This window comes from Mya arenaria, chromosome 3 (genome assembly GCF_026914265.1).
Source record: "Mya arenaria isolate MELC-2E11 chromosome 3, ASM2691426v1".
Taxonomy (NCBI): domain Eukaryota; kingdom Metazoa; phylum Mollusca; class Bivalvia; order Myida; family Myidae; genus Mya; species Mya arenaria.
In genome coordinates this window covers 63,339,348-63,362,126 of record NC_069124.1, presented here as the reverse complement: position 1 = coordinate 63,362,126, position 22,779 = coordinate 63,339,348, and the positions used below count along the sequence as shown (strand labels likewise).

At 33.5% G+C, this 22,779-nt stretch overlaps 1 protein-coding gene across 2 annotated transcripts in view; it reads left to right on the top strand.

The window, feature by feature from the left end:
* The first annotated feature begins 10,259 nt into the window (after positions 1 to 10,259).
* LOC128226876 (cholecystokinin receptor type A-like) overlaps positions 10,260 to 22,779 on the top strand; it is a 49,533-nt gene continuing 37,013 nt past the window's right edge. For both annotated transcript variants that reach the window (XM_052936974.1, XM_052936973.1), the window contains exon 1: positions 10,260 to 11,430. In XM_052936974.1, coding sequence (XP_052792934.1) covers positions 11,013 to 11,430 — 418 coding nt within the window. In that variant the 5' untranslated portion in view covers positions 10,260 to 11,012. The remainder of the gene's footprint in view (positions 11,431 to 22,779) is intronic.

Sequence of the window (22,779 nt, the reverse complement as noted above, 5' to 3'; positions counted from 1 at the left end):
GTAACTCCGGCGCATTAATATATTTAACATATCATGTCAAAGAGTAGATTTGACGATAAATGATTTTAATTTGCAAATCACATTGCCGCCAGGCTTTTTTATCCACTAGTTTGCTTTTATCAAGCATTCATATCGTTATGGATTTTTACCCCTTGATATAAACCAATGCGCTGACCAAAGCCGCAAATGCCGTATGGATATGCAATGCAACACATTTCATTGCCAACAAATGGAACAACTAGTACATATTCCAAACGACTTCAAGTTACGGTAGGTCTACACTTTATGTTCATGGTATTTTCAAACGCCAGAAAACACCAATTAACATCACGGCCACGTTATATGTTTTATAAGTGCCTTCTTCAAGCATTGCTAATTTTAACAACTCCCGCTGGCCTATGCACCGCTAACATTAATTTTGCAAGCAGGCAAATTTATATCTTCTTGTAATTTACGACAGAATTAATGGTCTGTAACACTTCTGCTAAATGTTTATCTTCAATCGTTACCCTGAGTATGTCACGCTGTTTCCTGCTCGTTATTGATTCCAAAATAATCGCCCTCAAAAACATTGCCGTTTGATTGATGATTACTACGTGCACATTAATTGTTAAACCAGAACAACTTGAGAAACACGACGCTAATATCGTCTCGAAGAATAATGAAATGCCTGAAGGATAAATCAAAGTCAGTAAATATTTATTATGTTTCTAAAGAATATTCTGATGAAATTATTTACAAGTAATGTACCGAATGTAATACCAGGATCTTATAATTATGTCTCTACTATTGAGGTTCAAAACTTCGAAAACGTCGGGGAGGAAAATAGTTATGTTGTCATATTGCTAGCATAACATTTTGTATCAATGCATAATTTCAGTTTTACAATCTAACTTCATGTGAATGAGTATGATGTCTTGTTTTTGACATTTAATGATCCCCGATTTCCGGGTAAAATGGCACAGACTTATATCTACTTTGCATTGACGTGTAATCGGGGCTCAATGGCGACAAAATATCAAAAGACGAAAGCACCTTTTATCATTTTGTCAACTTTCCCTATAAGCCGGTATACATACGTTGCGTTTTGCCATCTTTGTTTCGTGGTTTTGCGATAACACCTGTTTAACACGACAATGGAAATATGTCGCAAATCATCCCATCTCTCAGCCACTTGTTACGGTAAGACCCGATGAATTTGCTTTTTCAAACAAAATATTGGATAGACGTCGCCTGATAGATGTATTTTGAATTCAATGATATTGGCCGATGGCTGATTCCAGTTAACTGGATTTATATACTTACACTTGAAACTAATAGAGATTCCTGTCATTGTCTGGAAGCATTTAACTACCATCGCTCAACATAGTCGAGGACATATTGCCCAATTAGGACATATCCTGTACCTGAACTTTTGCCTTGTTTATCTAGTATTATATATCACAATTTTCTACGAAGAGCTCTTTGATTAAATAAATGAATGCTGCTCCGCGGGGTCGCAAAGTTAGACGCACGTTTACCAACATGGCCAAAACTTCTTTATTGTTAGTCTTTGGTGGCCATAAATAACGTATGATTTAAATCCTATAACGTTGAAAAACAACAAGTAAAATATGTGTTCTACGTATATTATTTTCATTCGTATTATGTCAGGTGTTGAAGACGATTTCGTAGAGTAACAGTTAGACCGATTGCTCTTTCAGGTGTATCTGAGTTGCCCAGTAATAAAATTACTTTAAGAAGTAAAATACTACGAGTTATTCCTTATCTCAAATATTTTAATTTGCTTGGTATCCAATATCATTATTAATAAAAAAACTTTCCCCAGTTATGACTGACCTAATTTTAAGTTCGATTTTAAGTTACTTAGTATCAGCATAAGGATTATGTCAAAGCAATCACTGCTTCTCGCCAAGTTTTGTTTGAAGCTTTATGTATTGCTTGTCATATATATACAACACATTAAGAACCAAAATAAATGTTCAACGCCGCATTGCATTTATGCATTCATACAAAATTATTATTTTTCAAAAAGGAGAATACTTCCGTCGTTTCAAATCACTGATCTGGCAATAATGTTACAACACTATCAACCTGAGTTATCAGATCTTGAGTTATTTCTTTGATTTGTCAATTAAGCTTTACTATCCAAGCTAGATTGACAGGCTGTTGAACAATATGCTTAAAGATATATCAGAAGTTAAGCAGAAATTGACGTTTTAATTATAATTTTGTTGCGTTCCCAGGGTTTGCATAGAAAAAAATGTAGAGGCTATTGTTTCTCAACATGTCAATTTAGTCTTGATGATGTAGCACTAGCATTGAAGCTTCGAAAGAAGTATTGCCACCTTATTTCAAAAGATAAGTAAACTATAAAGGCACTCGCTTCAGTTGCTTGATTTACAACCGAATTGATACACTAATTATCTTTAAGCCACACCAAATAAATCTTCAGTTGTACGGATTTGGGAGTTAAAAGAGCGAGCGAATTCTTTAAACTTTTTTTCCCAACTCAAAGATATAACGAAGCGGTGAAATGTGATTTTGATAAAAAAAATAAAACTGCATTCTTAAGGCGAGCGAAAAGTTGTAATTGTTATTTACGTTGCACATATTTGATACAAAATACATTTTACTCTTATCTATGGAGGTTATGTTAGCATATTATCATTTGTATAATGTAATGCATGAAATCAAATCACATTAACAGTAGTTTTACATGAACAGTGCAACAGGTTTTATACTGTTTTGTTGTAAACAGGATGTCAAACCATTTTGTATAATAGTTTTATACATTGTTAAACACTTAGAAGTTGACATAAGGGAAAGATAAATGTGTGTGCACCAGCAGTCTATGCGAAAGACCCAGGACACTAGGACATGTTATCTGAGTATTGTTATTAGACCGAATAATCTACTTTTTTGAAATGAGTCGTCGAAAGCTAATGTTGATTTCACAGCCTTTTTCCACAAGAGTCCGTTGAAGAGTACCAAAGGGCAATTGGCAATCACTTGGCAGATTCTCTTGACACCAAATCTTAATATTGTTTCTTGAGTTGAAATCAAGGTCAAATCCTCATGTTCTTTCTTCACTCAACATTCTCAAGTACAATCTGTTCACTGCCATAATTGGTCAATTTAGACCATCTAATTTATTGTCCAGACTGTTGATGTCAAACAAAGCAGAAACTATTATGAAGCTGCTTAGAAAAATCACACTTTCCGCTTAGAAATCTTTTTAGGTGGGCTACAAGAAATGAGATGGTAGATATACACACAATTGTACGCTCTTTTCTGCGCGCCTTTGTGACAGCTTACCGAATTATACCGAACGTTGTTTTTTTAATACTTTTAGAAGTCGTCATCGTCTGCAGAGGCCCGCGAAATAGTCTTAAGCATTCGAGGGACAAATGCTGATAAAACAACGCATACATGTGTAGTTTGGCTAATAGTGCATACAATATGATAAACAGAGCCATGATCTTTGCAAAACCTTATGAAATAAGAAAATATGATTAAACGATTAGTTTGTATTAGTCTAAAAGAACAAGCATGTCTGTGACGTCATTTACTATTAAATATGATTCGGTTAAGCGGCCAAACCATTATGGATCAATCGTTCTAGTTGTTCTAATTGCAATGTCGGGTAAATTACATAAATATTTACTTTGTTGATATTTTATTGCATGCAAACAATTACAACGATAAAATAGTCATCGTATATGATTAAAAGTGACAGAAAGTAGTTTAGATAACATATCTATAAATACATTTGGGTAAGTATGTAGCGACAACACTTTAAATATGTTATTTCGAATAACAGTATGTATTTGTGATAATTTTCCCAAACAAAAGTACTGCAATAAGTAGGTAGCGAGTTTTTTTATATGATACCATGCGCTCAGGGGTTTTGTAGATGGATTGCTGTCACGCGATTGTCCCATTTTCGCGCCAAGCTAAACAGTTTACGACAACACCTAATGTAAAAGAAACAAATTTTGTAACTTATATCTTTTCATTTTAAGAAATCCATGACAATTATATCACTGTTAAACCATTCATTTGCGGATATTTTTTTATAAATGTTACAATACGATTAAAATATTAACGTTAGTCAAACTAGATTCAGTCTCTAATTAACATACACACATAAAAGTAACACTCTTTTTCAAAATGAATACATACACATGTATAACAAACATCATTTTTAGCGATAAACCCTGAACTACTTACTAAATAATGCATTTATGGAAACTATTAATTACTGTTAACAAGATTGTAACCGTGTATTCAATAGCAGAAAGAGCAAAAATATTAAATGATTGGTGAATGCTAAAAGATGAACTGTGGTATATTATAGTATCATAAGATTGAAATACCGTGTTTTATGCTGAATTCTTTCAAATTTAACTTGGTATTATCCATAAGTAATGTTGTTTTCGACACTTATTCATCTTTTTTTGGGAATATAAAAACACTATTATTAATTGTGGTTAATCGTTTTTGGGAATAAGAGTGCATCTTTAAATGAGGAAGAAAAAAAATCAAACATGGAAAGAGATTGGGCCACGAGTTTTACCAACATCAGCAACGGCCTCAAACGTCACATTAATACAAACAGACGAGTTGTATAAGCACAATAATATGATGACCATTATTATGTATATTACGTTGGTTCAGTAATAGCATAAAAGATTGCACGTTGTAGATAGAGAGGGAATTTGTGCTTTTAACGGCTGTTTAATAAGTAAATACGATGGGTAGTCCTAAAAAACCTGATCTATATTTCATAATTGACTTATTCTTCAAACCGAAAAGTAGTTATTTGTAGTAAGAGGATGCAATTAGAGTATTTTTCTAAAAAGAAATCGGTGTTTTTTGAAAAGTGTCATCAAAAAAAGTAATGTTCAGCGTCTTGTTTTCAGTTTTGTGCTGTTCTTCCATGCTTTTCGATTGTGATTTTTGTTTTTGAGTTCTATACTCAGGACCAATAAACCGGGTTGATGTTTAAACTGTTTGCTTGTTTCTGTAGTTTTTCACATAAGTATTGCAGAATGCCGTCACTACTGAAAGTGTCAAAGGTTGTTATATGCTATTATTTGTTTAAATTAATCAAATCAGTTTCTAAATTTGGTATTTTTGAAGAATTCTTTTTAATGAACTTTTGAATGTAAATGTTGTCAAATTTCTACCACAGATCAGTTATTGAAAGTTTTGTTTGTAATAGAAAATTCTCAACTTGGAGAGCCTGTTAACAGAGTAAACAGTTGAATCGTGTCATCCGTATGTCAGGTAAATTCGGGGACCGGGAATGCAGATGTAAAATTTCCGTCGTTAGGGGCTCACTTAATAATAAACATTTTCTACCGTTAACGTGCAGTTTTTGTTCGTTTACAGACCAGTTTGACATTCACCATGTTCCTGATTTCATTGATAGACTATTTTATGAAATGTGTGTTCACTTCATGTGTCTTCATTGCAACATGTGTCATTGCTTGGTTGAATGATTGTATTTTGGCGTTTGTTATCATGAGATTCTAACGAAGTCAAAGTAAATATATAACTAAATATCTGCACTATTAAACCTGAATTTCGCTGCAGGACTATGAATGAGCCATACCACCGAACCTGGGTTATTTTACTTACTTTACTTACTTATCCTATTTATTCATTTTAAACTTATTTATTTCCGTCAAAGTACGATCATTAGTCTGCGGGCAAAATAAAGCTAAGTAAAATCAAGCCTTAACAAATCCGGACTTTCAGTACAGGCGATCAACTTTCAATTGTTGAGTTAGCTCAGGTATAAGTCTAGTGCTTCTACATGGGTTTAAATCTAATTCGCATTAATAAACTTCCGTCGGCGTCATGGCGATTCTGCAATTTAGCCAGTAAGATTCACTTATGCCTTGAAATCTTTACTAGATCTTGCTACTGGTTTATTTTTCGTCATGTAGTTGCATGTTCAATCCACGTGATTTAGCATCATGTGTAATCACGATTTTGACTTTCGATATTTAACCGGACAAAAAATATTTTTCACTTTTTGGCATGTCACAAAACCAAGAGCAGGAAAATGACATAAGGATAAGTCATGTGTAAGCAATACGCCCATTACAAACTGTTCAGAAGCTGAAGCGAAACTGTGGAGCAAATGTTGTGTTATTTTAGCGTAACTTTGAGACTTTCACGCTTAAAATCTATGATTGTTTTAGTCAGCATATGCTCAAGTACGTGGTAATGGCTTGTTTACGCATTGTCGCATTGCACTGGTTGTGCGACAGAATAAAGTGAGAATCGATCTTGTCTTTGGTATTGCCAAAGGTTTTAAAGTAATAGACAATTTATAAGTTCTGTTTAAAACGTATATTTGTTAGTAAATATTTAGTTCTGTTCAAAACGTTATTAAAATTATAATGACCTACAATGTATTCCTCTCCATCAGTTGAAAACGGATGGCTGTGAATTATTCTTTTGAAACATTATCCTAGACAGACTTAACCCTCGAAATTTTGTTTTTAGCTTGTAAATGGCTGCGCATAATACTTCATAAAGAGTTTCTGGGCATTGTTTAAAACTAAATAAGTCCCATGGCAACCATATATTTGGCTTTAAAAAACCGTGCATTTGCTGACGGTATACAGAATCAGGCACAGCACTTTGAGCATTGTCATTTGAGGCGAAATCGATTAACACATATACGTTTACATCTTCCTTCCTTTCACTTCACTTTGATAAATAACGAATGATTATAGTTAGGTTGTTGTCTTATCGAATTGGCAAGGGTAAAAGTTCTTTTTAGAAGACTCTCGAAGCCTTGTTGAGCATTATCTGTCAGCAAAACAATAAAATGATAGTTATTCAATTGAATAACCTATTTTCAGTTTTAAATGCACACTCATGGTTGTATTCAAAACTTTTTTGCACACCTTAATATTCGAACCTCAGCTTACAGCCTGGTGTCTTGGTTAAACAAAGGTAAACTTTTACTAAATCTTTAATGGATACGCTCTAACCACGGCTCAAAATTATGTGATTTTCACATTAGTTTTCAGTTTCTTGCCTTCAGCACAGACTTAAACATTTAAAACAGAAATATGATACTATAGTATATAAAGGTTTAATTGATGAGTTTGTAATTTTCTCTCTCCAACAGTTTTTAATACAGAATGGTTTTGCAATGAAGGTGTACTTCATGTTCGATTGAGAACATTATGTGTTCTTTAAAGTTTCATCGTTTTTCGTAAAATATTTGTTAATGAACGATACTGGTTTGTTAACAAATTCGTATGCAAGCGAACCAATCATGTTTTGGCTCTGTTATTGAATGGTTCTGGTTAGTTATCTGAAAAACTAACATAGAATACTACATATAGTCTGGTCGCTTAAACCTATAATTGGTCCTACGATAAATTAATTTTACAAACAAATCTGAATTAACGCGGCATTTATGTACAAATAATAACGATAATCCCCACCATCACCATCACCGATGCCCATCACTAACACCACCACCACCACCATCACCACCAACAACAACGACGACAACAACAACAACAACAACAACAACAACTACAACAGCAACAGCGCCAACAATAAATAAAATCTAAGGCATAAGATAATAAGTGACACCGTCGCATGCATAAATATGCAAGTTAGAAAACCGTTTTTTAAAGGTTTTGTTAGAAAAATATAGACGAATATGAGTTATTCAATTTATTTTAGACTCTTGTGTAATCTTTCCAACCATTGATGTTGCCCAATTCTTTAACATATGTACATTGCAGTGACTATACCAATAACGAGGATAATCATATTGGATACTGAATTTAACATTTTGGTTGTTGTAAGCGATGACTCTTGGAAGACAGAAGAATTACAGTGATAGGAGAAACCCAGCAAACAGCAATTAATTAGGATCGTGTTCAAAGGCACACGAAACACTGCCTAACATACAACCAGCCAGAGACACACACCGTTGCAAGAAAACACAGATTACAGAAATATTTCAGTATTGATTTCAGTTTATGTTGAGGCTATCACCATAAAACATGCAATGCATTTGGCATAGTGTAAGCCTTACAAGATTTGTAGCTATAACATCACGTTAATAACATACTAGGCGAAACAAAAAAGATAAATTATACATGTAGCCTTTACTTTCCATTTCCATTGAAATATATATCACCTGATGTTAGTTTCTATGGATAGTTTAAATACACATGCTATTTAAATCTTGTACCCGTATTTTAAAATATAACCCTTATAATTATACATGAAAAATTCAAAGATATAAACGAAAACAAATACATTTTGTCACTATATATATTATTTTTTTATATTATTTTAACCGCACATAAAACAATTGAAAGCTGATATGAATTAATCTCAAGATAATATATTTGTGGACGCAACGCTCTTAAATACTCTCACGAAAAGCATCATCACAAATTTCAACGACTGTTACAGAATCATCGTGGCTTCAATACATAAAGCAAACATACAGAAACGATTCCACAGATTAAACATTTAATTACGGATCCAGTCTATAACCATAACGTTTTCCTGTTGAAATTAAAGCCGTGTCTGTTTTAGTTTAATGTTAAGTTCGACATAAATTGTACATTTCATCTCATTAAATTCTCATGCATTGTTGAAAATGAAAGGATTTTTTGTGAATGTTTTATTAAGAGGCATGCCTTATGGACTTTTATGATATTTTAACAACTAACTTGTTAGGCAACATGTGGTCGGAACTGATCTGTTTATTATTATCATGTTTTAGGACTTTACTTATCCAGCTCATGTTTGCTGTTTAAAAAGGCTAATGAATAATAATGGTTTGTTGGAATTCGTTAATGATTTATTTCCAACTACACTTAACATCAATCCAATAAAACGACGTTCTTACCATTAAAGCATGTTGAACGCTAAAAATGCTTTTAGTCAATGCACAGGGGCCCGAACAAATAGCGGTTATAGCCAAACGCTATATAAACAATACACCTTAAACAGAAAGCAAAATAGATTTTGTGGAAAACGGGGGTATTCATCCCTAAACATTAAAGCTTGCTCTCTCCTCTGATATATTGTCGGAGACTTGTGTACGGCAAGCTTTGCCAGATCGACCCAGAATTGAGAAACACACCGCCAGGTGGCTTCTCTCGCTGTCAATATCTAGGTTTTTTTTGCCATATCTTTCTGAAGTTTTTGCAATCGTTCTTTTCCAGAATTAATTTCGCATCATGTTGCTATGGCGTCGTCGTACCAGGTTAATTGAAAGTTTACAAGTGGTTTTCTGGCAATGTAAATGTTTCCAGATATTTGCCGATTTGTATTTGTTTACTGCAACAAGTATTAATTTGATCTACATTTAACCATTTTACTCAAATAAAAGGCTGCGAAAATTCCATCATATAGGCCTTCAATTTTGGAAACATCATTGCCCGATTGACCATTCCGGAATCATAAGATTTTTTCACCCAGAAAACCAACGAAATCTTATTGCGTCTCCATAATGCCGAAATGCATAGAATTCAACAATTCTGATTTGAACCCCATATAAAAAAATACTAAACATGCAACAATCTAAATCGAGGCTATCTATGTTTACATAACTTGAAGGTTAAATGCATTGTCAATTCAGGTTTACAGCTGATTTTTACATGTATAAAAGGTCGTAACCAAGGCGTTTAATTACATGCACGGAACCTCGGTAAGTAGGATATCAAAATAATTAAATACCATATTTCGTTTCCATTAAACGTCCATGTTCAAAGATATCCGTTTAAAACTGGTTTTAATTTAATTATATTAAATGGATAACTACTTCCGAACATTAGCATCTGGATAAGTTGAGAAGTCGTAGCATTCAGGTATTATTCATTTCGACATGATCTGGTCGAGTTCATTAATTTGGCGAAAACGAACGGAATGAAAATGCGTGCAATATTAAATCAAACTAGATTGGTGAACAATGAAAATTTTCGAATCGATTGGTAACCATGCGAAATCCATCGTCAGTTGACCGAAAAATAGTCCAAATTTCTAAACTTTTGTTTACCGCATTAAGGCGAACACGTGAAGACCTGTGGAATGTTTTAATAGTGACGCAAGCAAAATGGGTCTATCTGCCATATGTAAATTGAATTTATTAAGCTAAATTGGTACAAATGCATTCTTTCAAATTTGCAACAAAACCTCTCAGATTTCTTCCCCCGCATTATAACTCGCATCAACAAGAGTCATGCAGTCTTGGACCCAATAGCGGCCGGCTCGCTATTCGCTGTGATCGCAGAAGTTATTCGGATACATCAATTCGCTCGGATAGCGTCGGATAAATACTGCAAACGGACGTTTTACAAATAGTTTGCCGGAAGCGACGGAACTTATTTAGCGAAATGTCCAAGTAAATATCTCGTTTGGTTGATGTAATTAAAAGTTGTGGGGACGAAGAAATGATGTTCTGATAATGTACTATTTCTATCGGAGAATGTCGGTGTTTTGTACAGGGCATTGTTGACCGGTTGTTTAACTTTAAGTGAACGCTAAATATTGAATATATAAATTGGCGTGCTATAACAAACACTTTTGTTCTTCTCGCCAGAAGCAGTTGTGGGCTATTGTGATATTAAGCTGAAATGAGAAATTTGTATTAACGATATATTAATCCAACCATAAAGCCAATACAGTCAATTAATGAACTGGAGTTAATATCTTTAGCGCAAATGTAAATATTTCTTTTCTGTTAAGGTTAATTTTATTTGCAAAATGTGGACTTGTTATTATATGAACAAATCGAAGCTAGATGAATAAAATTAGTATGTGGTTGATGTTCTTTCATTTCTATCGTTTAACTGACTTTATCGGAGGATTTTTGTAAAAAAGTGACAATTAAAACAATCATTGAACGATGTAAATGGGGAGTGATAATACTAGCAGAGCTTAAAATGAATACGTTGTTTGGTTAAGTTTATAAACACGGATTTTACAATAGAACTTAAGCAAAAAAGATGCAAAACTCTACAATAGACTACGATAAAGGCGCGCATGCACCGTATAAAATTGGCGGCATGGCTGACATCCTTGTTAACTCCACTGCTAATCCTGTCAACAGTTCAAATGACACATGGGACACTACGACCACTCCGTTTCCGATGTTTCGCTCCCCGCCCCTCCAACTGAGCGAGATAATCACACTTCCGTTCTACGCATTAATCTTCATTTTGTCAGTGTCGGGCAATTTGCTGGTGATTATAACATTGATTCAGAACAAAAGGATGCGGACGGTGACTAACGTGTTCTTGTTGAACCTGTCTGTGAGCGACCTGCTGCTTGCTGTCTTCTGTATGCCTTTTACCATCGTACCCATAATGCTGAAGAACTTCATCTTCGGCGAGATCATGTGTATTATGATCAGATATCTACAAGGTGGGTGATAGCAATGTTATAAGAGTACATGTAACTTTTAATGATTGAAATATGCCACTTTATAGGACCTTGATTAAAAACAATTTCAAAATATAGAAAAGACATAGTTTGATAGCGTTGGGACTGTTTCAATAAAGAATTAGTCATAAAATGAAATTATGTTAGTATCATATGTTTACTTATATGCAATATATTTATCTGAAGTGAACTCAAGCCAGTTTTATAATTGAAAACGCATTTAAGGAAATAGAATAGCTAACTTGTTCCCATATGGGACTTTCCTAGTTACGACTAGAATCCTTTAGTCTATTTAGTTGGGTGCTATAACCGTGGCGAGTTTGTCTTAGATGCTTAATACAGCATTGTCGCGTTTTTTTCTTCAAAGAACTGATCGTTCAATGTCGTGGCTTAAATGTTTTACTTCCATCATCTGTAAAATGATTTGGTATTTTTACCAACAACAAATACATACTTAATTTATATTTGTTATTAGGTTTTGGTAAAATGACTATTAATAATAATTACATCGAAATACCTAAATAATATTTTACTTGCTTTAAAATAATGATATCAATACAACATACAATCAATACAACATACAATTTAAATTATTAGAAACAAAGAAAACAACTTTCATTAGACGTTATATTGCTAAAAATGTTTTAATATAGCGACATAAATATATTTCGATAAAACTATAAATAAAAGAAACAACATGGTTTTACTGCTAGACTCTTGTCTCTGGCCATGAGGAAGTCATTCTAAGAATCATAAATGTTGATCAAGTGTCCCCAAACAAGCCTCAACATTTACAAGAAACTGTGAAAGCAAATCTGATAGAGGTCATTAAAGACAAAAGTGGTTTGCTTTAAAGTTAACTGTACTTTTGCTTCAAACTTCAACGAGAGCTGAAATAAACGTTAACGTTATGACAAAACTGATTTATTACATTTTTAACACTAATACTCTATTACGGGGAGAGCGGGTTTTTTATGAACAGTTTTACTCTACGCGATCATGCTCCAATACTGTGATTTGCTTCAACAAAGACTTATTGTTTTCGTCTTGTTCGTCTGATTAATGTCCGTTTTCTGTGCCCCACTGCAGTTCATCAAACGTGTTTGAATACTTCGTCGCCTCTACGGAGTTGCATTGCAATGTTCGTTGTTCGTTAACCACACACTAATGGCTTGTGTTGTAACATTCTGATTTGCGTCTGCCAGAGCGTCACGAATGTAGCCGGGGACACAAAACTGAAATGATGTTGTTTCTTTAGTATTTTGATTAAGACAAAAAGAAGAAAAGTTTAAAAAGTTCTGGATAACTGTAGGAGTATGATATCAATTTCTATTCAGGTATTTGACGAAACAAGTCCATGGACATTTTCCCTTAACCCATCCGAAGATAAAACAATTGTGGACATGCCAAAATGGGTCCAATAAAGTGGATTCGCCAGAACGTTTAATTTCATTTAGAAGGCAATTATTCCATTCGTGTCAGGCCTTGACGAATTCTATAAACATCATTCAGAGTCAAAATTTCACCTTTTTGATAATTAAATAAAGCAAACAATTTGAACTTGAATTGGGAAAAGTCATTGACATGACATTGAAAGTGTCCCTTAATAAGACAGCAGGCCACCACGTCCATGATAAATTACGCTCCTTAATTTATAGGAAGCATAACCATAAGTTTGATAGCATTTAAGGGGAACCCCTGGAAGCATACTTGAGAAACGCTGTATAATATTCGGAACGCCCTTACTTCATAATAAATGTCACCTAGCCTCGCACTGTCTTGCGTGTGTCTCTAAAGACGCAGTAGTTTCGTGCCTGTGTTTCAAAATTCTGTCTTGATAGCGTGATAGTTTGATGGTATCGAAGTGGATTTGCCTATATCAACAGTTGTCAATTTTATCATACAGAAATATCAAAAACATAGATGCTCCTAGCAGACGCTGATATTTGCAAGCATTTGATTTTAATAGTTAAATCTGCATACATCAAGACGAAAACTTAAAAAAAAAAGGAAAAGAAAAAAAACCCCTAACACTGTGTTAACTACAGACACAAGCCTCGCTATCAAAATGAAGGGATGAATAATGGCTTCAACATAACATGCTGACCTTACCGAACGGATTGGAACGGCTCTGATAGGAGGATTCGATCTAAACACATGCTCACCGACTCACTTGTCAGATTGTCGATAATTCGATAAATAAATTGGTAACATCAGTTTTGACTTATCGCTAAGATAAATACTGCCAGATTAGTATTGATAGACGGTTAATTGGAGGAATGTAGACAATTCCTCAGGTGAATATTTAATAAATGGCTGTAGTTTTCACGTAAGCGTTTCGCTTGAAGAATCGTACATAAAGTGCATTGTATTCATTGAATTAATTGTATTTATCAAATTGTATTGTTGTTTTAGATGAACAGGTTTAAAAAACAGTCCAGGAACTAAATCGAAACAAAACACCATTTTTTATGTCTGTTTGATGTCAGTACAGTCTGGTTACTTTTCATGTACAGCAGTTGTATCTTTCCAGTAATGATATAATTCACAAGAAGCAGGTGTACATAATTTAGGTCTCTGTATTTTTTCATATAAATATTGGTTCGGAACTTAAACCAGACTACAATAAAACAGGACATTTGAATGTATTAAGCACCACGTGCATCAGTTTATTTCGATGTGAGATTAAAGTCTATTATCTCTTTCGTTTTTGTAAGTAACAGTAAGTAATACATACTTAAACCACTTTTTTGACTCAGTCAAAATGTATATATAGAATTAAAATTAAATGTAAAAGTACTACAAATATGAAATGTCATACATTAAATGCGCACGAGAGCGATTTTAAATGAAACTTTATCAATCATAATGGAACTATGTACGGGTGAAAGGTTGAAAACTGTCCATTATGCCAGAGAAAGAACAGCCCGAGGCTCTCGGTGCCAATGCTGTTTTATTCGCTGTCATAATGGGCAGTTTAAGGCATTTCACTTGTGTCCAAATCATGAATTTCATGGCGCTATTGTCAGCTTATTGGACACACCGATTGAACACATACATAGCATGTGAATTTCTTGGGCAATTCATAATAATTTGCGCTTGTATACATATAAATTGTAAATAACTATTTTGGTTATTATTTAAAAGAATCATTCTTGAAATGAAACTTCTACGGGCATATTACAAGCGCAAAATGTGTTATCAATGTGCATTATTTCCCAAATACGACAACTTTTAAGTTTAAGTGTTTTTGTTGTTTTCTACTCTTTCAGGGACAAATAGTAAATACACATTTTACCTTTCCCTTACCGCTGCGCAAACCTCAGTCACATCTTTATTGGATATTGAGCAGTAACAACATAAAATTTCTTTATGAAAACAACCCCAACTTTATTTAGAATTATTTGTTAAAGCTTAACCTTTACACATTTTTGATATTATTTACACGAAAAACAAGTTTGTAAACTCACTTCTTGTATCTACAGAGTGTTAACCACACTATACTGTTATTGCTACTGACTGTCTATTTCAACAATGAATGTTCATTATTAAAATATTGGACAATACTTTCTTAAAATAGTGGACAGTAAGTAGAAATAAAGTACGGAATGCAGAGTACAGAAAAAATATTTGATGACGTCACAAACATGTTTTAAGCAATCTGAAGATTCGAAAGGAAAAAACGAACGCAACAAAACAAAATGTTTAGTATCCTTTTATGTATATACAGAATATAAATAAATAAATACCAGCTATGGGCGAAACATCAAGGAATATGCAAATGTAATAATGACATTGCACAAAATTAACATCAGCTTTCAATCACAGCGAGTATAGTCACGATAATAAACGTTCATAGAGTGAGAGCGATACTAAGTCAATGTATTGAAGCAATACAAGCACATCATTAACGCTAGTTAAATAACATTTTTATTACAAATAGAGTATTTTAATGAGATCTAGATAAATTATCTAAATTGGCTGATTGTTGGTTGAAAACAGTTCGGTGAACTTATACATGCTTAGTGAAATTCTCGGTGAAGGAAATAAGATTTACTGTATGAAAATATAATAGAACACATCAGGTTATGGTCGTGAAACCCTTGATAAAAGGTCCAGATCGATATTCAACTATCATCTGTCCGATATTCAGAGTCATGCCGTGGGCCGTATACAGAACACCCACTGTCACTTAAATTTACGTAAAGGACAGTCAAGTGGTCACTTGAGTGGAACAAGAAGAGTGAAACTGTTGTGATCTGTTCGTATTCATAGGTCTCGCTAACACTTAACTTACACTCCACTTCTTCAGGTGACCAATACAGTACATATACATGTACATATTCATGACCATATCGTTTTTTTTTGTTTGATTGTGGGGGTGTTAACAATATACAATGTAAACATATGTTTATTTGAGATTTGTGTACCTTATTGTTAGAAATAACGAGAAACAAACGACAGTTTAATTCTGAAACTGAAATAAACATTCTAAAAGAATTGGTTAATTAAAAAGTAAACATATTTTAGAGAGTAAAAATATGGTTGCGAAATACATATTTTAGTATGAAGCCGTTTTCCATTGTAGCACGTGGTTTTAATATGTATTTGTATATAGTTTTGCTTTTGAAGTCTGCATAAAGCAGATTTAAGCGTTTGAAAGTTGAAAACACTTAATAAAAAGGAACTTGGATAGAATAAGCGAATGAATCTATTTTTTACGGTTCGTCGACAAACCTACGAATGTTACCTAAATTTAATGTCACCTAAATGTTGAAGCTCACTTCAGAAAGGGGGCACTGGCTTAGACCAACCATCATTTACCGATCAAATAGATGTTTTGCTCATATATGATAAAAAAAAAGTTTTTACTGAATCAAAAATGTGTCCTAAACTTTATTACATTTTCTGAATTGTGTCAGGCCGTGACGTAATTTATATTCTACAGTAAATAGCCACATTTCAGTCAAAGTTCCATATTTTCTTGATATTGCACGAAACGAAATAAGTTTGAACTGGAATGGATAATTGGCAGTAGGACATTGTAAGTGTTCCGTACAGATAAAGATATTTTCAATGATAACTCAATTAGAAGGATGCGTAACTCAAAGTATGAAATTACTTATGAGAGGGTACATGTTTCAAGGAAACAACCATTTAGAAACGATGAACAATAGTTTGTACTGACTTACCTCTTATAGAAGTTAAGTCGCCACATACAGTCAGACATATGATTATCTGGACGCAATATATTCGTTCCTCTTCCCAAAGTATATATTATGTGGTTCTGTCCTCCGATGGGAACTGCCAACAACAATACAAGCAATGATAACGATTCTTTATAGGGCTCACGTTGTATGTATATTATCGGAAGCATTCACAATTTCCATTCACATTTTGATTTATTTGCAAACTGATTGGATGCTATGTATATATATATTGCTTATATATTGTTTACATTATTTTTTTTTCAATTCACATTGATTGCTCTATTACAACGGAGGTATTTGTACATCAAATACCTCTTGAGCATATTAAGGTCGTAATCATAGTTCTTATTGAATCAACAAACATCAAGATGAAGAAAACAAATCAGTCTGAGTGATTGACCAGGGCTTAACATATTCAAGACCACAAAAACACAAGAAAACTCAATGTATGTTGATGCTCATAGGCAAAACAGACGTTTCTTTAAATAAGACAGAAGGAGAAAAGATTAATCAGAAACAGAATGTTCACCTTACCGAATGGATCGGAATGGCTCTGATTAGACGATCACAACACATGCTAACCAACTCACTTCTCAGATTGTCGATAACTCAGAATCGGTTACGTCCTGTTTGACTAATCGCTAAGATAAATAAAGCCAGATTAAAATGATAAACGGTTAGAAGGAAGTATGAAGGCAGTGTTACAAGAACGCCAACGCGCTCACAGGTGCATATATTAGTCTGGAGAAAATTATTTTGATTAGCTTTAGGCACTAGAACATTAAAAAAGTTAACTGCTTGATGTTGCGTTTTATTGAAAAATGTACCAATATATAACATAGTATATTTAAGTTTTCAAAAATGATATAACTCACGTAAGATTGTAACCTATAATTAAGGTCTAGTATGAAATCAAATCCATAATATAATAAAGCAGAACATTTAAACTGTTTTGGACTTAGCAAAATAGCTTTTATGAATAAAATAACTACGTGAATAAATTGTTATTTCATTGTACACAATCCAGACACACAAAGGTTAAATGAAGCTTTCTTTTTTAACTGTTCGTTTATTATCTTACAGTTGGTTATACATATAAAGAAAATATAATATTTATGTGAATATGAGATAACTTATATATGCTTAAAAGATCTCAATTCGCACGAAAATAATAAGTATATGATGTAACCGAAAGCGATGTTGAACATTATTGGAATAGGGCAACAAAAACATATTGTAAAATAAAACAATACAAATTAAGTTATTAGTTGGTTGCTTGAATGTACTTACAAATGAATATGTTTGATTTCTTTATTTTGTTTTAGTACAAACTAACAAACTTTAATCTTTTCAGTGGTCTATATTATATCGTGTAAAGCTACCTACTAAATAAGGACAGACACTGTTTAAATCTATATCGCTTCACCTGATTTAAATTAATTACCGCTGAAAGATGGTTTATAGACAAAAATGTATAGAAAAACGTCCGAAATACTGCTTTTTCATCGGACAAAAAAAGTTAGGACCACTAAGTGAAAATATCATTTTCGGATTATTGGGTTATTCAAAGCCATGAGAATCGTAGGGTGTGCATTTATCATATATGTGGAGTAACCTTGCCTTTGTGCGAGGTACTGATAAAGTTATACTTGTGCTACAAGAACATGTGCCTGTGTTACGTATATCGAAAAACAAATCCACAAACTGGACACAAATCTTACTCCATCTTTTCCGACAAATTGATAACGGTAATAAAAGGGAAACGAGTTCAGTTTATAGCCAACTATTCGATTGTTACAAAATGTAATCAAACTTGACTGTAGAAATAAAACGTAGAGTAATGAAGAAAACTGATTTATTACAAATCACACACTTAAACCCTATTTCAACGAAATCATTTGTTATCCGCAGTTTTATTATGCATGATCGTACGCCAATTATACATTTGATACGTTGATTGACATACTAAATGTTACAGGAAACAAGTTGTGTTCTTTCTCGGTTAAAATGTGCTGTTAATAGAAGGTGTCACAAGAACGCCTCTACTAAATTGTACTTCAAAGTGCTCCTTAAGGCTTCCAGATACACTTATGATCCCCAGCAGGAAGCTTTTGAAACAGGACAAAAGTACATATATCTACCTAAGTGAAGAACATGATGCATATCAATGGTCAGCTGTTTTCACAATCGAGTTAATCATATCATTTACTAACACTTATGATTTGTGCTTAAATATTCTCAAACACAACTCGTGATACAGTCTGGAATTTCACCGAGGAACAAAAGCGGTGATTGCAGTAGTTTCTATTTCAGAATTTTATGTTGCAAGTATTTCATGAAAATTCGTTCAAGTCCCATCAGCGGTAAAAGCTTAAATCATGGTCAATGAGTCCTTTAAATAGATTTCGCAGAACTATTAGCCTCCTTTGGAAGCTGATAATTTCATTGAAGTTAGGCCGCGACCAAATCTATCTACTACAGTAAATAACATGAATGGGAGTTAAAATATCACCTATTTTGGAATGTTGAATTCAGCGATCGTGAATGTACCAATTGACAGAAGAACACGTGATGTGTCCCTGGAAGATAACGATATTTGCCCGAATGACTTAAGTTATTGGACACATAGTCGAACAAGTGATTTTACTTGTATCAAGTAAAGGGTTATCCAAATTGTAAGACATACTTACAATTTGTACATACTTACTGGTACCATTTCTCCAGGTCGCTACCACAGCATTTGCTAATTTGCTATTGTGGTGCATGTGTTGAAGGTCTTTATCATCTTGTTTGTGATTAGCCTGTGTTGCATTGTATGTTGTCTAGTATGTGTTATATTGTCTTGTATGTGGTCTCTGTGTGTTTTTTGTATGTGGTCTGTATGTGTTGAATTATATGTGGTCTGTATTTGTTGAATTGTATGTGATCTGTATGTGTTGTCTTGTATGTGGACTAGATGTGTTGTCTTGAAAATGAACCCTTAACTTTCATTTTGTATTCTTTTCAGGCATAGTGTAAAAAGAAAAATGTGAGTTTCAGTAAAGATTTAATATATAGTTACCTATAGTAACATCAAAAGTAACCATTACTCAAGTGGCGGACGAAAATACAAAAATTCATCATGTTGACGCGGAGCGTAAATGCCACAATGCGCCAAGGACGAAAATGCGCCAAGGGCGAGATGAAAATGTGACATTGCCAAAGTGCGCCAATTATTATTCCGCATGTTCAACCCGTCATCTGGTGCATTTTCGCAGTGTCGAACAACGCTAGGTGCATTTTGGATCAACCATGTGGAGGATTTTCAACACGAAATGACATAAATCAGCCACCATAGATTCTAGTTAGCATTAGAGTGAAACATGTGTTTTTTTGGCGTTCAAAAGGTGATTAAAACCATCTGTTTGGTGTCAATGATGTCTGGTGAGTTAGTACGTATGCTATTACCAGTTATACTTCTTATAAATATCAGTAGCTAAATACTAAACGAAATCCCATATGGTTTAAAAATAAACAGATTTCAGGTGATAATGATGGAGACCGTTTCTTGTCATTTGGTCGGGTAATCTTACGATATTCAGCGCAATGATCTTGATTAATGTTAGCAGCTTCCAGACATTGCGTCACCACTTAGATTTAATACTCGTCTGTCTGTGACCTTTTGTCTGCATTGTGGCCTTGTGCTTCAATGTATTCCCAATATACTGTTTATTCCAGTCAAGACCAATGGTAAAACACAAAACTATAGCTCATTGTCATTTTTTGAAGGTCTGGTGTTCTTAGTTGGCTAGTCTACATTGAATGTTTACTACACGTGTAGTAAAAAGCCAATGCCAAGAGTTTATATCTTATTTGAAAACTCACGAAAGGAATAATGTTTTGTTTTATAATCATGCCCACTAATGCTTCAGATTGTTTTTGTGTATATCCTCTGGCATAAAAGTCGGAGTTTGTTAGCGTTGGAAAGGTTGAGAAAATGAAAAACCATGGCACTAATCGAAAATGTCATTTATTCGTAAAATGTCGGTGCAATATTAAGTAACAAAATGTCAAACAATAAAACAAACATCTTTACAAAATTGTGTTGGGAATACATGTAACTGTATACTTTTGAATAGTTGGTTTCTTTTAAGATGTTGTAGAAAAAGACTTTTCCGTATCACCTATATTTATGTTCCAAGGTTCCTTAACACACCTCAAAGAAGAATGAACTCGTTGAAAGTATATTCGTACGTTTCTATGACAGAACCTTATGTAAGTAATTTATTTTGAAAATAATTAAAATAAAAACAGCCGTAATAATAGCCTTAATCTGATTCTAATGATTCTGAACAAAGGGCATATCTCAACAGATAGGTAGGTTCGAATGTTTAGACTTGCCATATATACATATATACATATATATGCTCATTGCCATAATAGGAGTGCCATATATAGCGTTAATATAGTTAACGTCGTATGGACAACATCGAAGTGTTGACCTTAGCTATGACAATACTTTCTTTTAAATAACTAGACGACATGAACGTGGTTAATGTCTACTTCTGTAAGGTTCATGAAAAGTGTTACAACAATCACTTGTCTGCAAATTCCCGTCTCTTTATCATGCCCGCCAAACTACATTATTTCGTGCAAGTATGATTGCTTTTCGCTTTTGCAGCTGTTAATGATATTTATTTCTACAATTTTCGTGTAGTTTAATAAAAGTCCCACCGAACAATCACGAGAGTGTGTACACTTGTCAATTCATGAATATACGGCAAACAAACCTAAACATGCACGCAGATGATAACGTTAAGGGATCACCACAAAAGTGGGATCGAAAACAAAACTCTTTCGAAATGTCAGGTTTCATGTATTTCGAAGGTTCAATTTTAAGCAAGAATAAAACATGAACCTTAAATACGCAAATAGATTAAGCGTGTTTGGAAAGTATTTTAGAACCAAAAACTATTTAAACATACACGGATAAAAACCAGCCATAATCCTGATATGGTGTAGCCTTGTACCATAAGAAAGAACAAAAAAATATGAATTATAAAACATTCATGAATCACTAAGTAATAGCTGCCGATATTTGGTTATCTACCTAACAGTTATAAAACTCAATGTATGAACAAGTACCTCGATTATGCTCAAATCATCATGCTTGACATTATCCAAAAAAACACATGTTTTTTTCCGTTTAAATCTATACTTATGAAATGAAATGTACCACAGAATACAATGAAAATAAAGTGTGCTTCGCCTTCCCAACCTATTGTCGTAATGTGTGAGAGTTTAAAGTCAGAGGGTATTTTTGTATATAAATATATTTCGACAGGGAAATAGTTTATAGTGAATAAGACAATCATGATGCTATACATGCCCATGAAACTATACATATCGATACTTAACTTTAGTTGAACATAAAATTGGTAAAATTCAGCAACATCATACGTTACTTCATCTTCAATTAGCTTCCACATGGTGTTCCCCTTCATACAATCTTGCCAGGTTTGAATATGGACATTTTTTCTTTCGTCTAGAATATGTTTTACAATTGTTATTTTCTTCTTCCAGTGAATACGTTTATTTCAGCTCCTTTCTTCAGGAGTATGGAGATTAAAACAGTCAGAACATTATCTATAATAGCAGTAAAAATAAAATAATTATTTCGCAGTTGTGTTATACTGTCATTGGCCAATCTGAATAAAATGATCTATTATATTAGCAATGCAACAATATCAAAAGGTAAGAAACACTGATAATTCATTTATATATTTCTTGATTATTAATCATTCTTTTATTTATGTATCAACAAATACTTCGATTGTGAAATGAAAAACACACGTACCAATACCGTTTAATTACATCCTAGTAAATCCAGTAGATTTTAGCGAGTGTTTATTTGACTAAACAGAAGAACAAGATTGTTTTCGCCTCAATCGAGTATGTATTAGTGTGTATAGCTTGATTGTGTGATCGAAGCCCCAGCCAAAGATTAATATAATCCTATCAGATACACGGGGTATTTTCTATTTCCGGTCTTTATGTGTCAAATTCGGATTCAGGAGAAAACAATCCGATTATAAATCCCTAAGCTAACAGGTTTGTAAGTTAAAATGTTTAAAGGTATTAC